Raw genomic sequence first — 17,869 nt, 5'->3', positions numbered from 1 at the left:
AAAACGATAGCATTTTTTAATGTTCGCTACTTCAGAGAAGTTGTGATTTTGCTCGCTAGATGACTTCAGGTGTAAGTGTAACATCTGAAGGTTGAGTGCCTTTGGCTTGGATTTCTGCCAACTACTAGAAACTTCCGGAATATTGTAGAAGCGTAGGCTGGGTATATATCGTTGCAACGAAGAGCCCTATTGGTTAATAGTCTTCGTGTAACAGAGAAAGTTCAGTGTTGTGGTGAATCAGTCTGATATTTGGTGTTGTGTTAGTGTTATTAAGAAGGTGTATCACACAATAAGCTCTAATCAGAATACACTGTAGAAATCAAAGGGTAAGTTAGTTATACATCTCATGTTAATTAAAGAATATTTGAGAAATTCGCATATTGTCATTTCGGACGTATTGTAGAACTCGTATAGAAAGGGAATTTCGTTCCAGCCCCCTAATTTAGTGATAAATGAAGTCTATGGTGTTTATGAGGGAACACACAAACCCATCTATTATTAAACATAATAATCATGTATATAATTAATCTTTTAAAGCAGCAATTACATCTTGCTAACATACGTAATAACGTTTAAAGGTGCTTCTTCAGTTTCCAGAACATTCCGCAAGTTACGTAACAGATTTTTCGGTATCTGTAACGATAAGCAAAGGCCCAAGTTCCTTTTGTTTTGATTTCATGCTACGAATGCAATTTTTACATGGTTCGATCTCGATTTATATCTGTTAACACATACTGTGGAGTTTATATTTTGTTCAATATATGCCATCGTGGTTAGGTTCCCTTAGCAATAAAATAAAGTCCCTAAATGCATTCTACTAAGGTTCCGATTTACTTCTACATTCATTCCCACGCTTCTACGATATTTACTGTCGCTTGTCGACGGAGAATATCTTGTGCATGAGAAGTGCGTAAGGTGATTTTCAAGTTGTTGTTTTTTTTTAACGGTAATATGCGATATCGCCCGAACACCTCACTCGTTTATTTCTTTTATTTTAGCATTGAAAACTTACCTATTCTGCATTGCGGAATATTCTTTAAGGTGAGGTTATGCGTTTTTCCATAACTTTTCATATTATGAGTCATTATTTGTCTTCCTTGTTCCGCTTGGGTAACAGACAATATGGCGTACACTCGTCATGTATCATCGTGTGTCGTGCTTGGGTTTTGTCGATTTGGAGTGGGTATGCAGTGTTTCAACCTTATTCACCGAAAAATACCTACTTTTGTGTTCATTATGTCATCACAAATCATTCACGATAGCCCAACAAACCATTGATGGATAGCTCCAAAAAAAACATTCACGATAGCCCCACGAACCATTGACGGATAGCCCCAAAAACCATGCACGATAGCCCCACGGACCATTTCTGGCCAGGTTAGGTTTGGTTAGGTTAGATAAGCCTAGTTAAAAAAGAAAATTCTCGTAAGGAAAAGGCACGTTTGGAAACACTGGCGAGACCATGTGACTTTCGATGCTCGTGCCATCTGCAGGTACATAATGTCAGAAAATGCAAGTTCCTTACATAAAGTGATTACTTCTTGTTCTGCAGCATTCTATGTTGAATTTTTCAGTTTCTGCGAAAGAAAATACCTCGAAGAACTTCGACAATGCTACAGAAACTGATTTCAGTAAGTAGTTTCTCCTGTAAATTTGAAGAAATCCATTCGGGCGATATCGCATATTTACCTTTTCAACATAAATAACTTTTTTCGAGTCCAAACAGCGCTCATTACTTTAAGGAAGATTCAAATTTCGTGTGACAATGATTTCCAAAATTCTACGATAATTAGTCTTTGTGCTAGGAGAAATCATAAAACAATCAGAACCGTTACCTTTTTTGCTTTCACTACATTTGTGCAGGAATGTGCTCCACCATGTCATTTTTTCCTTCCAACCTGTATACGTATTTCATGTTGTTTTTCAAAGAAAAAAAAAATCCGCACCTTCAAACGTACTTTTCCCGATTACTAACTACAAAACATTACCAAAAAATTATGAACCGCGTTCCTCCTAAGCAGCCCATATTCTGCAGTCTTATTTTTTCATTTAAACGAAAGGCTTAATTAAAGATGACGGGAGTATTCCCCGATTTGTTTGAAATTTTGTATACTTTCTACATGAGGCCTCCTGAACACGAATCTGATATTACAATTTCCCGGTCACGTCTGTAACTTGAAAATTTCATGTAATGTTAGGTTTGGCAAACATACTTGAAATAACACTAAACTTACCTTCAAAGTCTGTAGTGTTTACAATCCAATGGTGGATACAGTGTTATAGCACTTCCACGAGTACTTATCAATGCGTGAACTGTCTTCGCACAAACTAAGAACATGTCCTCGGGGACGCATGTAATCGCCATTATGAATTGTAATTTACACATGTGATATACAAATTTTAAACAGTGACCGGGACATCAGAACCTCTGATACTTCATTCGGAAAACTTATTTGGTTAGTACATTTTCTAGTAAATAAATCTGAGAACACTCCCTTCACCTTCAATTGCTCCAAAGGAAAGCAATGCCAAATCTGTTTCATGACTCACTTTCTTGATGTGAACAGAATCACTCTTTGTATATCAAATCTATCCTCAACCATTCACTTGCTGTCTCCACAGAATACATAATGATTGATTTCTCTCTCTGTTCAGTATTATACATTTGTATATGTACATTTTTATTAATCTTTTTACTACCATACTAAAGGTCCCGGGTTCGATCCCCGGCCGGTTCAAATCCGGGAACTTTTCTAACGGTGGAAGCGGCCCCGCCGCCCACCCAGCGTCGAATAACATGGGTACCTGGGGGAAACCCTGGGGGGTAAAGGCAGTCAGGGGGGTGATGCTGATCACATCAACCCCACTCACGACCGGATCAAGAAAGTGTGGGGCGTTACCCCCACACCCCCTATACGCCTTCATGGCGCGGTGCTATGCACAGGGGAACACTTTACCTTTTTTTTACCTTTTCAATATTTGAAATTAACTACTGAATATGTCGCAGGTTCAAAACTTTTTTCTTTCTTTCTAAATTTTGTCCAGCTCTATTTGAATTCTGGTAATGTTGGTATTTGTCTTGATATATTGAACTACTTAAGGTTCAGTGCATTTTGTCATACAAATTTTGAAAGTTTATAACTGAAATTTCACACATTGAATTCACTTTCATTTCAGATCCAGTATGGGAAGAGATTACTACAAAATATTGGGCATATCCAGAGGTGCAGCAGATGATGAAATAAAGAAAGCATATAGGAAGCTTGCCCTGAAATACCATCCAGATAAGAACAAAAGTCCAGGTGCTGAAGAAAAGTTCAAGGAAGTTGCAGAAGCCTACGAAGTTCTTAGTGACAAGAAGAAACGGGATATATATGATCAGTATGGTGAAGAAGGCTTGAAAGGTGGTATTCCTGGTAGTGGATCAGATGGTAACCAGTTCAACTACACTTATCACGGTGATCCCAGAGCAACATTTGCTCAGTTCTTCGGGTCGGCTAGCCCCTTTCAGACATTCTTTGACCTTGGAGGTGGTGGCGGTAGCACTAGAATGTTTTTCCATGATGAGGACATGGACATTGATGATCCTTTTGCCACACTTGGTATGCCAGGTGGTAGACCTGGTGGAGCCTTTAGGTCTCATTCGTTTAATTTTCACGGATCCCCAAATAGGAGTAAGGATAAAATTCAGGACCCAGCTATTGAACATGATCTTTATGTGTCGTTAGAAGATATTACAAAGGGATGCACAAAGAAGATGAAAATCTCAAGAAAAGTCCTGCAGTCAGATGGCATTACAAGGAAGGAAGACAAAGTTCTTACCATTAATGTAAAACCTGGTTGGAAAGCGGGAACAAAAATAACTTTTCAGAGGGAAGGTGATCAAGGTCAAAATAAAATCCCAGCAGATATAGTGTTCATTATTAGAGATAAGCCACATCCACTTTTCAAGCGAGAAGGCAGTGATATTAGATATACAGCCAAGATTTCATTGAAAGAGGTAAGTAATGTTTTAGTTCTGTATTTGTTAAATTCTGAGTACTGTATTTGAATTGAACATTGGTGTTTGTGTAGAAAATTTGGGTTCATTGCACAAGAGTATGGGTGTTTTTCACATCATAAAGTCTCCGTGGCTTGGGATTATGGTTTCAAAGAAAGCCGAAATTTCAAGTCTTGGAATCCACTAATGGATTTAGTTTTTGGTGTAATGGAAAAAAGAAGGATTAACTGAACCCTGTGCCACGTAAGGAATGGGGAGGTGGGACTTTACACATTATCAATGTCAGCCACCCATAAACGGGCTAGGTGGGTCTCGGGGTGTCCTAGATAGTGTGAACTATCAGTCTTTTTTTGAACAATAAAGTTGCACAGTTTAGTAATTCGAGAAACTTTGTACTTAAAAATGGATTTGAAATGTTTGAAAAAAAATACCATTTTGATGTAGGGACATAAATGTTGAATTCCCTTTTTTGCTCTGTTAAATTACGCTGCTTAGTTCTTTCAAAATAATTTACCAGAAGACATTTTTACATTAAGTGAAATACTTACTTGGTCAGCATTGGATTGGGTTACTTCTATAATAGTGTACTATGTTTTATATTTTAAATTATCCTATGGAGCAGCAACAGTCTCGGACACTTGTCTTTTGGTATTAAAGTTGGCGACTAATTTTGTGCCGTCTTTTGGTATTAAAGTTGGCGACTAATTTTGTGCCAGGGTGTAATGCTTTAGCTGCTTAATAGTGCTTGAATGTCAAGGTCTAATTTTGAATCTTGATTCATAACTGATATCTTCTCTCTTGTAATCTTAAAACTGTCACAATACAAATATGTATGATATAAATGTAACAGTTGTCAATGTTAGGAGTATGATGTGGAGCGCACATGGCATGGAATTTCAACTTTTTTTCGTAATTGATATGAAAAGAAACCTATCCTTAACAGCAAATGAGAATTTGAAATGTTCAGGGTCTTCTGATACTATATGAAAATGAAAAGTTCTCTCTATTACTACATCAAATGTTGTGTCCCTCTTGGCTTACCAAAGTTCATTTGAATTGACAAATAGGTTTCAAGAAATATTTTAAGCAGGATAGTATTTTAGTGTATGCACAAATTGTAAGTGGCAAATCATGTCAGTCAAGGACTTCGATGGTGGAAAATTGTAATGTTTTTAGAGGTTTTTTTCCTCTGCCACTCATTCTTCCCACATGTACCTTTGCTGCCCTCTCCTCCCCATGGTGTAGTGACCTTGTTATGAAGGGCCCATGGTGGATTCATATTCCACATTGGTTCGGATTTATACGGTGCACGCTTTTAGAAGGAACATGAGTTCGGCCAATACCCAGCCAGTGCTACTGCGCTGTTGCCAAACTAACTGCTAGCGCAAGGGAAGAACAGAAGATTCGCGATGTGTCCATTATTTTGATAATGCATGCACAGTATATGAGTACAGTGAAATAATATGGTGAATATTTCTACACAGGATTATAATATCATATCACTGTAGCATATACGAGAAACCCATACCTGAAAGAAGCTTGAAGGTATTTATTCATCACCGCTCTCGTCGTCTTCCTCGGTCTCCGTGTCACTCATTTCCGAGTCACTCTCCTGGAGGTTAATGATTAGATTTTGCACCCTTGGTGCCTGTACTACTGGTGCTAGGTTTTGAGAGTGACATTATTTAAAATAAAAAGAACACACGGAACACACACTATTGCACGAAAGGGCTGTATTTAATCTTTTCACAAACTGTTCTTTGTGGCGCACGAGGGGACGATAAGCGTATAATTTTACACCAGCGTTGCTACGAAAACGCTGAACTCAAACTGACCCAGACTTTCAATGTTCGAGAACGCCCAGAACAATGAAGGGTCATTGTTTATATCGAGGCGAATTTAACACCCACAGTTTTCCCTAGACACAACAACTCAGCTGCGTCAACACGGTGGCAACGAAAAAAACAGGCGGAAGGAAATGAAAGGTGATGTTTCCCTTGTTTCTTCAAGGAACGATAACTCCGGCTGTATTCGACGGAAATTCATGGGACTTGGACAGTCAGGTTCAAAATGTATTTCCCCATCTTATGATGAACCTTAATGTGGCGAATTTTATGAAAACTTCTTGCGTGCAAGAAAAATACAGAACATGGCTTTTAACTTCCGCGCCGCAGTCTCCTAACTGTACAACGTTGCACTCCTGCCATTGGCTGATCGCCACGCACACCCTCTGCGTGGCCCCGCCCGATATCGCTTCTAAAAGCGTGCGTTGTATAATTCACTTTAAATTGTAGGTCTAGTTACAAGTAGCCTCTTTGAGCATAAAGTGACATGATTCTCAAACATGTCCCTTTACCAGTTTCTACAGATGTGTTTGCATAGTCAAACCACAAACATGATGCTATGTTTCAACGTACTGCATTATCTCTTGATCTCGTCACCATTGTTTTTTCATTTATTTCATCATGACTAACAGAAAGCGGTACAAAAGCCATGAAGATAACTGAAATACATACACACAAGCTAAAAACAGTGGAAATTCTCCTGTAAAATAGAAGTATATTATGAGTTTGCGGTGACAAAATTTATCCCTCTTGCCCCCATTTCTACATTGTTAGCCATCCATGACTTTTGTACTAATTATTATCATTCAACACTTATTCTTTGATTCAGTGATATATACGAGGTGTGTCCAAAATTAAAATCTCTTATCAACTTCTCATACAACTTTATAAAATGTATGCTCTTCAAAGTAGTTCCACTCAGTATGAATATACTGCTCCAAGGTTTCTCACACTGTGGTATAGCCGTTAAGTCTTGTAATGAATTTTCTTTAATGTCTTAAAAATTGTGCCCTTTTAGTGTGGTCTTTAGCTTTGGAAACAAAAACTAAATTCATAACTGCTAAATCAGGCGAGTAGATCGCCGAGGGTACAACAGCTGTGTTATGCTCCACCAAAAACTCTAGTAAGAAGTGCCGAATAGGCTGGAGGTTTTTGACCCATATTTCTGGTCTCTTTGGCCTCCCTCAAACTCTGTCATACTTTCAAATAAAAGCTGCTTGATGATGGTTTTAAACCTGGGTGTACTCACAATGATTGACACCATTCTAATCGGAAAACAAGATGATCATCGAATTAAAGTTCTTCTTGATTTGAAACGGTTGTGCCATTCATAACTCATGGATTCGTCCCCTTAAGCTTCTAGCAACAGTTTCGGTACCTATATCCTATGTGCCGAACACGTCTCACTCGTTTATTTCGTCACTTTTTGCATTGGTACTTACCTATTGTGCATTGCGAAACATTCTTTTAGGTGTTACTTTGCTTTTTTCACAAAAATAACTTCAATTTCTGACATAACAGTTAATATTGTTTTTCACTTCTGTAACACCATATGGTCGCGCACCTTGACTTGCGTAGTGGATATGCAGTGTTTCCAACCTTACTAACCGAAAAATGCCCCACACACCATTCACGCATAGCCCCAAAAACCATTCATGGTAAGGTTAGGTTAGGCAAACAGTTAAAATTTGGGGTTATAACCAGAAAATACCCCACCCACCATTCACGAATAGCCCCAAACATCATTCCCGTATAGCCCCCCAAACCATTCACGGTAAGGTTAGTTTTGGTTCGGTTAGGCATATATAGTTAAAAAAAACAAAAGGGACATAATTTTCTTGTAAAACAACGTGGTTGGAAACAATGACAGGAGATTACGTCATTAAACGTGTGCAACATCCGGTTCATTTAGAGAAAGCAAATGGAAGCAACGGCAATTGGGCGTCGGAGAGATATTTCTTTTCAAAAATACATGAATTTCCGGTCAAACAGATTCAACGATGAAAGAAAACACCTCTACGAACCTTCAAAATGCTACAGAAACTCATTTCGGTAAGTAGTTTCTTGTGTAAAAATGAAGAAATCCGTATGGCGGATAGGAAACTGTCCCCACAGTTTCAGAGTTTTTGTAGATGTCTTGCCCACTTAGAAACAGTTTCGTATTAGCACATTCTTCTTCAAAAATCTTTCATTTTCTCTCTATTCCAAAAACTAAGCATGCACTAAACGTGACCTCAAATGCTTGCAGGCTGAAAATGAAAGTACGCAGATGTCATTTCTAGATGGCACCACCAAGGAGAGTACTGTGTCCTGGTTCTTTATGGACAGGCCTCGTATATAGCTAATTTTTGATGAGTGCGTTCCCTGTTCTGTCAGACCTGAAGAAGGCTTCTTAACCTTTAGAAGACAGTGCCTATTTACATGTGTAAGACCCTCAAGAGGGATGTTTTCAAGCATCCTCTGGGTATGGTTTGTGAGGGAGGGATGAAGACATGAAGGTTAAATTGAAAGGGACTGAATCAAATCATTTGTGACTAAAACTCTCAAGGCAACAACGTCTACCTGTGCCACCGTCTCCTTGTCGTGTTTTAGGGGTGGGGGGAGTGGCAAGACACTTAGCAAATCCAAACTAGTCTTCCTTTGTTGGTGTGCACTACACCCCTGGATTTATGGCTGTCATTTTCTCTGATTAGGGAAACAAAGTACACTATACTGTGGTGAAGAGTTTAACTATTTACTGTACACAGTTGGTTTCTATTTACTGTACACAGTTGGTTTCTATTTACTGTACACAGTTGGTTTCTTTTTCCCCCCCTCAAGATTCACACACTTGTAGAGAGGGAAAATTTTATATCTCCTTCCCATCAAACACAATTAGAAAATGAATGAACAAATTCTATTGGAAGGCCCCTGTTGTCCCATGTGATAAACTGAAGTAATTACAAAAATTCTAAAATACAGTACTGTTATGATCCTACAACTGTGTGACCCTGTTTTGTCACGAAATTTACCGTTTATATACCGACACAACACTTTCTGAAGTCTGAAGTATCCTGTGAGTTATGCAATTCACGGAAAATTGATTAATTCTGCTGTAAATATTTGAGAAGCAAAAATGGACCCCTTTACACAGGAATAAAGTTAGTCTCTGGTAACTATATAAATGTGCTATTAGAAGGGGAAAGTATATTTTGTGTAATAAGTGCACTTTTTAAATCAAATTTTGGTTATATTCACAATTTTAAAACCAAAATGTCATTTTATATAACACTTTTGATGTGATTATTCACCACTATAACACCGAAATTTTGTTTTATTTACCGCTTGTGAACCCGAAATCGACTGTTTTTGTACCGAAATTTTGTTTTTTTTATTTACCAAAAATATGTGCCTCTAATAATCGTTTAAAAAATCATCTCAAGGAACTGTATTATGCAGTACTGTACTTTAAAAAAAGTCTTGAAAGTGTAGTATTTTCTGACGAGTGGTCTTTTGTGGTATTTAAATAAAATTACCCAAGTAGTCTATTTGGCAGCACTACTTTTTTACTAGTACATAATGCATTTTAATTATTTTTCTATGATAAATTACAGGTCAATTTTCAACTAAGCACAGTTGTAGGTGCCCAGCAGTGCTGTACTTTGGTTTATTGTGGGATCTGCATGTCCCCCCCAAAATATATTTCTTGAGTAAATTACCCTTCTTTAGTTTTCTAATTAAGCCCCGATTGAGATAAAATATCAACATTTTTACTTTTGTGGAAAGCCCTATCCATTCCATCCAAATGAAAGCAAACCTGTAGTTAATATTATACAATTTTTGAAAAATATTCCTGTGCATTTGAATAGCCCAGGTTTTAAATTTGATATTAATTAAAGCATCAGATATCATTTGACTAACATAAAATATTCACATTACATTGTAATTTGATTGTCACCTTCATATGTATATGAATGAACAAGAAGACAACGGTAATATAATCTGTTTTGATGAAATGACATGAGTTTGTTTTGTTTCAAGTGTGATCCGAACCATTGCGTCTCTCCACTGGATATCAAACCTGAAAACTACTTGACTATGTTACCACTATGACATCAGGAAGATGCGGAAGAATTAACATGTTAATTCCAGTCATGTGATACTTCGGTCCCACCTCACTTTTAAATTACGTTTACGTGGCTAACGTTCTTGCCATCTAGTTGTGGGTTTGATTCTAGTGGAGGCCATTTTTGATCCTTAAACGTTTACTATTTTTCCCCATTCTTGTTCCTCTCAGATGAATCATGACAATGAGGACATGTTGAACTGAATGACGGGACAAGCGCAGAGATACATCCATGCTTTACACAGATTTTGATTCCAGTACCTGTGGCTTGTTGCAACACCACTTTGTAGGTCCAGTCCCAATTTGCCTTCTACTTAAGTGTTCAACTCTGATCTTGGTTTGTTTAAGTCCTTTTTCTCGTTCAAAATATTTTTACTTTCCTCCTGTTATTTCCATACTGACTTCATATTTTCTTGCTCCCTAGTTTCCCATGGCTTCATATTTTTTCAGGAGGCAAGGGATTTACATATAAAGTTTATTATTTTCTTTCATTTCTCCATTTGTTCCGGTTTTCATTTTTCTGTAGCTTTCGCACAGTGAATAGCATTTGGGCAATAGCTAACACATTTTTGGCATTCTTTCATTCACTGTAATTTAATGTAGAACATACTTTATCTGTTGTTTTTTTTCATAGCAGTAAGCACTGATTCAGTCCTCTTTATAATTCAAAATAGTGGACAAGTTTAAATTGTCTGTTTTGTTATCTGCTAAATTAAGGTTTATGATTGATCAGGATTCACTTCAAGCTTGTGCGAAGGTGTCAGCTACAGATATGCTGTAGAAAGTTTAGACCCCTTAGTCTATAATTTGATACCTATGAAACTCTCCCCTCATCCCCCAGTAAAGTTGCTGGATTCATCACTGCTTTTGCAAATCACATCTTGAACAATTTGTTTTGTGACAATCTCCATCCTCGGCTTCCCAATTTTTTTTCTTGTCTTCCTTCAGTTACTGTCTTCATTATTCCTTTATATCTCACAATATGGTATACCACCCAGCATATTCTGTGGAGAAACTTCTCTTGCTATGTGTGTCTCAAAACTTTTCAATTTGTTACCCTGTGTAACCATTCGGTCTTCAACCTTCTTGTGTAGCACTGGTCATTTCCTATCAGCTTAACAAGGGTTCCCAGGTTCGATACCCGGTGGTGGCACAGTGGTTTGGAGCCCACTTTAAACGGTAGGTCCAGTCCCGATTAGCCTTTCTGTGCATAAAGTGGACTTAAAACAACAAATCAATCAATCAACCTATCAGCTTGAGCCACTGTCCATGTTCTGTGCCCCAGGCTTATGCCTGTGGAAACCACTTTTTTTAGAAGCTGTTTTCTTCTGGTATTGTCCTTGTGATCTCTTTCTTGCATCTTCTATCAATTAGCTTGCTCATTGGCAACATACACTAAGTGGTTGACCCCGATGGCATAGTGGTAATGTTGTCACCTTGTAATCAAGGGATCCCAAGTTCGATACCCGGTGGAGACATTGTGGTTCAAATCCCACTTGAAACTGTAGGTCCAGTCCCAATTAGCCAATCTGTGCATAAAAGTGGACATAAAACGAAAACTTAAACACACACACACTATGTGGTTGACTTATAATTGTGCCACAAGAGTTCCCAGGCTGGTGTCCCAGTCTGGTTTAGGTGCTTCATCAATTTCATCCACTCGCCACTTATCCTCATCACAGTTAACAAAGAGTGGAAGAAAAATCACATAAAAAAATTAAAATACCAAATATACAATAAATTACCATAATTTATTATTGTATTCCCAAGATTGCAAAATTGTTTCACTTAATTGATTCTATTCTACGTTCTTAAGTTTAGATCCACCAACCCATCTGAAACCCTGGCGTGGGAGCAGTGGCACTAGTGTTGCTAGTTAAAGTTACAGCATGAGACCAGCATCATCCTAACTTAGTGCTATATCATCTTCAAATTAGATCATACCATAACATTTGAGCTGAGCTTAAAACAAATGTTGCCAAACTTTGTCATGTCTTAGCACAGTGGTGAATACTGGTTAGAAAATTTATAATTGTTTGTGTGCATTTATTATGGAATGTATTTATTGTTAACTGTTTGCCTGAGCTTAGTTGTGACAATTATCTCAACTGTTAGCTCCATTATTTGAGAATTTCATATGAGATTTACATTTTCTTGGATTTCAACCAATAAATACCTGGCTTGTTTGTTTGGTCTCTGACATGGAACAGGGTATTAGGTTCAAATCACAGCATATATTTGTCAGCTAAGTTACATTTGACCATGAGATGGGATATATATATATGTATATATATATATAATGGATAAAAGCAAGGAGGGCCAAGCCCTGGCAACTCTGCAGGGCCCCAACTTCTGGTTCAGTCTATTTCTCCTCACACCGATGATGCTATGAAATTAGCGAAAATTTTGAATTTTTCTACTGTCCAGGGAGTGTTTCCTTTTACCTTCTTTGATTTATATATATATATATATATATATATATACAGGGTGTCCCAAAAGTAATGATTCATTTCATAAAAAGCATGTTTAATAATAGAAACGTATATATACATACAAAGGGCACATTTGAGGCATTAGATATCAATAAAGTTCAACGTGGCCACCCTGCATGTCAACGTACAGACTCCACCGTTCCACCGTAGCATGGAACACACTGCAGTTGAACGGGTGTGATGTTGTTGACTGCCTCCACAATCCTTCCATGAATCTGATCCAGACTTGTGATTTTAACCCGGTTCACAAGGTACTTGATATAACCCCACGCGAAGAAGTCTAAGGCGGTAAGGTCAGGTGACCTCAGAGCCCAGATACGTGTTAAACCTCCACCGATCCACCATCCCGGGAATTTGTGGTTGAGGTAATCACGAACAATTAGAGCAAAGTTGGGAGGTGCCCCATCCTACTGGAACCCAATGGTATTCAGAATTTTATCAGACTGCAATTGTGGTTCCAGGAAAAGCTCAAGCATATCAAGGTAACTTGTACCTTTTACTGTTTGCTCCGCAGACATGAACAGTCCATAAATTTTAGTCTTGGTCATCCCTAGCCACACGTTCAACTTTGGGGTGTTTCTCTCCCATTCTTGCAACTCATGAGGATTGCTGTCGACCCATTTCAGCAAATGTGACGGTTCACTAAATCACATGTGCGAAATGTGGTCTCATCTGAGCAGAGGAGGTTGTCTTAACAGGTTTTCATTTTTCACGGCCTCCGGAAGGTCAGCACACATTTCAGTAGGGGCTGCATAATCTTCCTCCTCCAGGTGATGCATTACCTGAATGTGATACGCCTTCTTCAGAGTAAAACTAAGAGTACGCCAAACACTGGTTTGTGGAATGTTCAACTCACGGCTGAGCCGACTAACGGCAGCACGTGGGCTCCTTTCAGCGGCCTCATGAATGCTCTGAACTGTTCCCTCGCTACAAGTTCGTCTGAATTTGTTAGCAAGAAGCCTGATATTGGTGCTTGTTGGTGGATCTTTTCCATGTCTTCAATGGTACAGCTCCCACACTTCCTCGAATGTTTTACCACCCAGTTTCCAGGAAACAATGGCTATTCTTTCTTCTACAGAGAGCATCCCTTCAAACACCTGTGAAAGAAAACAATACATTACTGGTTTCATGAAAATGAATTGTTAGTTTTGGGACACCCTGTATATTCTTTTTTTGCTTTAGATATACAGATAAATCTAGATGTATGCAATGATGGCACATGGTGTGATATGGAGCTATAGAGCTCCACATATTCTTCATCTCTGATTATTGGGATGATGTGATCAGCATCACTCCTTGTGCCCTATACCCCCAGGGTTGCACTCAGGTATCCATTTACGAGTCTGGGTGGACCTGCGAGCTGTGCAGACACAGGGGAATGGCTGAAAAAATTCCTGGTCCAGATCACCTGCCCAGAGATTCAAACCTGGGTTTCTGCTTTGTAGCTAGATGCTCTACCAATTGAGCTACCACGGTAGGGATCAATATTTTTGTAATGTAGATAATTCCATGTGATTTACCCAACTTATGTGCCTAGTCCCTAACTTTGCAGCTTCTTTCATGTAAAATAGAATATGAAGTTTGTTCAAATGGAATTCTGAACCTCGAACAAGAAAGTTTTAATGATTTTGTACACTCACAACACTTGCTACCTCTCACAAAGTTGTGTTAAAGTTGTGTTGCTATACATCCAGAAGTGGGAATCCAGTAACATGTGTGTCTTGCTTGTTACAACGTTGATCTGAAAGGGGAGACAGGGTCGCCATTGGTCTGGGAAAGTAATAAAATTAAATCCTTTTTTTTTAAAATGGAAACTGAAAACTCATTATACCCACCCCCACCCTGTTTGGGTATTTCAATTTGAAAATTTTCTGTTTTATCAACCCAAGATTAAATTAGAAACCAGGAAATTTGAAATTGTTTTTGAACTTGCAGTGAAAATTATTATTATTTTGCATATTTGTATCATAATTGGATACAACAGGTGCTCTTAAGGAAGAAAGTAATTTTTAAAATTGTGTTTGTTACTCCTGGGAGGCTTTAGTCACATTTCGACTCCAAAATTGTACTGTAAATGAAGTTGAATGTATGTTGAAACATTTCAGGCTGGTCTGGAATTTTGTTTCAATAACCTGGTAAAGTGAAGGAACTTGTTTTCACAAAATGTTTCCTTTATCCTTCATTGGGCAAGTCAGTTGGTGTGGTGGGGTTGTAAAGGCTGTTAGAATAAATTACCTATTGAAGCCATCAACCTTGCAGGAACATTTTAGAAGCCAGGATATATATGTGTCTGAGCAGACTAGAGGTTCTGACACATTTGTCAACTTGGAGTGAGACGGTTATTTCATTCTTAATACATATAAGTAATGTAGCTTTCCTGCAGCATGCCATTTAAGCTTGTAGGAAATGTGGCCCCCACACATTCTTGATTTTTGCCATGCCGTACATTGTGATCAGAACTATGGTCCAGGTGTACCCGTTAAATTCTGAGTGATCTCCAGAGCTGTTTTATGCACGGACATTGTCTGAAAATTTTCCATCTGAGAATTAACCCAGCCATTCTGTATGACGATCAGAACCACCTGAGTTGTCACTGTGACTCCTAATTCTTAGAATGTGAACAAAATAATAAAACAATAAAAAAAAAGTACCTTCAGTGATCAACGTGCAGAATAAAATACAGGATTTAAATCGAGCAATAGATCTTCATTGGGGCAAATGATTGATTTGTTGTTTTAAGTCCACTTTATGCACAGAAAGGCTAATCGGGACTGGACCTACAATTTAAAGTGGGATCCGAACCACTTGTGCCTCCACCGGGTATCGAACCCGGGACCCCTTGATTACAACATTGGGGCAAATGAAATGAAATGATTATGTTTAAATTATTTTTCATTAATATGAGTGTGATAGCACAGACACCTCTCAAGAAAATGAAATTAAAAATATATAAATGAATGTATGGAGGCCGATGTGTTGCATGGAAGGCACTGGACATCCAAACGAGCAAATACAGATTTGTAACTGGGAAGTTAAACATGGTTGTCTAGCATGCATTGCACCACTCAACGTTTCTTTCTTTTGGTGTGTGTGTGTGTATCTTGGCAGCAGATTTTCTCAAGATTCTACAATGTCAGCCACGCAAGACTGCCATGGGAAAAACTGCAAGTTTTGTTCACATGTAGTTTATTACATAAGTCTCTGCTACAAGGTTATGTAGCCTTTAGTATGGTATCATTCGGCAATGCACCTGAATGTGATTAATTCTGCATACCGTATTTCTCTGCATAATCATTGCAGATTTTATGTAATTTTTTTTTGGCAAGAAAGTGCGGTGCGACCGTTATCTGAAGCATTTTCTTTTCATTGTGTCAGTATTACCAGTACTTAAAAATTATTTATTACTAAGTAAACTGTCTTAGTTGCAAGATTAGGATACTTGTGAATACAGTTAAAATTGAATAGTGCAAATTAAGACAAGTTCTTTGTGACAGTTTGAAAAAAGTAAACACATTATTTGTTATTGATTTGTGCATTATTGTCGAAATATTACACTTGAGAAAAATTTAGTATAGTGTTACGGTACAGACTGACGAAATTTAATCTTCCCTGTGAAAATTATCATTGGTTTCGTAATCTGACGTGCCGATGTGACAATTTCATGATGCAAAGTTATGAACCAATTTTAGACTGAAAATCAGGGTGCGACGATTATGCGGTGAAATACTGTATCTTATACATGCCATGTGCTATTTTATTCTTAAAATATCCGTAATTGTGTAAAAAGAGTTAATTTCGTTTACGAAAATCGAATCCTAACTTTTTCCTTTTCTTGTTCTGCAGGCTTTGTGTGGCACTATTGTAGAAGTTCCTACATTACCAGGTGAGAAGATTCCAATTAACTTGACAAATGAAACTGTAAAACCCACCACAGTTAAGAGAATCCAGGGCTATGGTTTGCCTTTCCCAAAGGAGCCAAGTCGAAAAGGAGATCTTCTTGTAGCATTTGATATTAAATTTCCAGAGCATTTGTCTCAAAGTGTTAAAGATATTTTGTATGACACATTACCAAATTAAACTTAAAAGAACTACATATTTTACAGGTGTAACAGAACTTTTAAATGCTGAAGGACTCTGTGTTGTGTCAAAAGAGTTATTGTGCATTTGTTTTGACAGACTGTGGTATTATCAAACATTCATGATCACTTGTGCAATTATAAATTGTAAATAAAATTGTTATAAAGTGTAAATACAACAAAAAACATAGTGAAATGTATTTTATATTTAAGCTGATCCTTAAGATCACAAGAGGACAAATGCTACATTGTTGGTTTCCATTTCTCCTATTTATAAAACTTTCTGTGAATTTGAAATTTGATGCAAGTGCATAGAAAGGTAGATGTCAACTGTCGTATTGTTTTAATTGTTCAAAACATAATCTTTGGTAACTCAATTCTGTTACATCTGCAATTGATGTTTGGACAATTGAAGTTTGTGATAATATTTTTTTAGTAATTTGAAGAAAAGAATACTGTTTAAGGATATGAAGACTTAGCCGTCAATATTTATTTTTTTCCATACCTGACTCCTAAGACTTGCAGTAACTCGTATTGCACAATTACTTCATGAAAGTTCGATGACTGGTTGGCACTACCACACAAGAAGACTGGACATAACACATGTATAACATATCATACATTGTTTGTATGGTAGAAATTTTTGATACAATGTACGTTTTAGTACATCACAATCACTTTATTGACATGTAAATAAGATACTGTATATATTGCTTTAGTTGTTTAATAAAGTATTGACTATACACACAATACACACTTCTTTCCTTCTTAATCCAGGACTTTACTGTACATGAACTTTATACTAAATTAGGTTTGTAGTTCCAACTTGTGATTTAATTTGATGATAAACTGATGCTCATTTTATATTTCTAAGTGACGCTAGTAAAATTTTGTATATTATTTATATTTAAAATTTACTTTCTAGTTAAATTGCAAGTTTTTGACAACATTAAAAGCTAATTTTTGTAATTTATTACAATACAACTTTTATAAATTTCTCACAAGTTTTGATCTTTGTTTCCATTCTTTGAACTTAGTTTCCTTTCTGATTTAAACTTTATATATGCATGGTGGAATATAAAAGGTAACCGAACACGAATACAAGGGTTCTACATTTTGGTTACCTTCTTTGAAACACCCTGTGTGTGTATATATATATAATGTATATTTACAGCTGTCACTTGGTTTCCTGGGCAGTCCAACTTTTTTAATGAATAACTTGTAAATTAATTATGTTGTTTCATATAAAGTAGACCTATTCAGAGTCTATGATTTGGCTAATAGTTTGAAATTATTTTTCAATTCATGCTGATCCTGGTAATGTATTGTTAGCAATTGTGTAAGGTTACAAA

General features: G+C 37.3%; 1 protein-coding gene across 1 annotated transcript; it reads left to right on the top strand.

Annotated features, from left to right (window-relative positions):
• Positions 1 to 133: 133 nt before the first annotated feature.
• On the top strand, positions 134 to 17,267 carry LOC145995716 (dnaJ protein homolog 1). The gene is made up of 3 exons (XM_083132016.1): positions 134 to 326; positions 3,178 to 4,000; positions 16,285 to 17,267. The coding sequence occupies exons 2-3, from the start codon at positions 3,185 to 3,187 to the stop codon at positions 16,516 to 16,518; spliced, it is 1,050 nt and encodes a 349-aa protein (XP_082988142.1). The 5' UTR covers positions 134 to 326; positions 3,178 to 3,184; the 3' UTR covers positions 16,519 to 17,267.
• Positions 17,268 to 17,869: the final 602 nt, after the last annotated feature.

The sequence above is a fragment of the Lepisma saccharinum genome, chromosome 1 (assembly GCF_977018435.1).
Source record: "Lepisma saccharinum chromosome 1, izLepSacc3.1, whole genome shotgun sequence".
Lineage (NCBI taxonomy): Eukaryota > Metazoa > Arthropoda > Insecta > Zygentoma > Lepismatidae > Lepisma > Lepisma saccharinum.
This window is presented reverse-complemented; position numbering and strand designations above follow the sequence as displayed.

Coding starts and splice junctions, on each gene's coding strand:
- LOC145995716 (XM_083132016.1), top strand. CDS start 3,185: ATGGGAAGAGATTACTACAAAATATTGGGCATATCCAGAGGTGCAGCA. Junction 4,001..16,284: donor CCAAGATTTCATTGAAAGAG/GTAAGTAATGTT, acceptor CTTGTTCTGCAG/GCTTTGTGTGGCACTATTGT.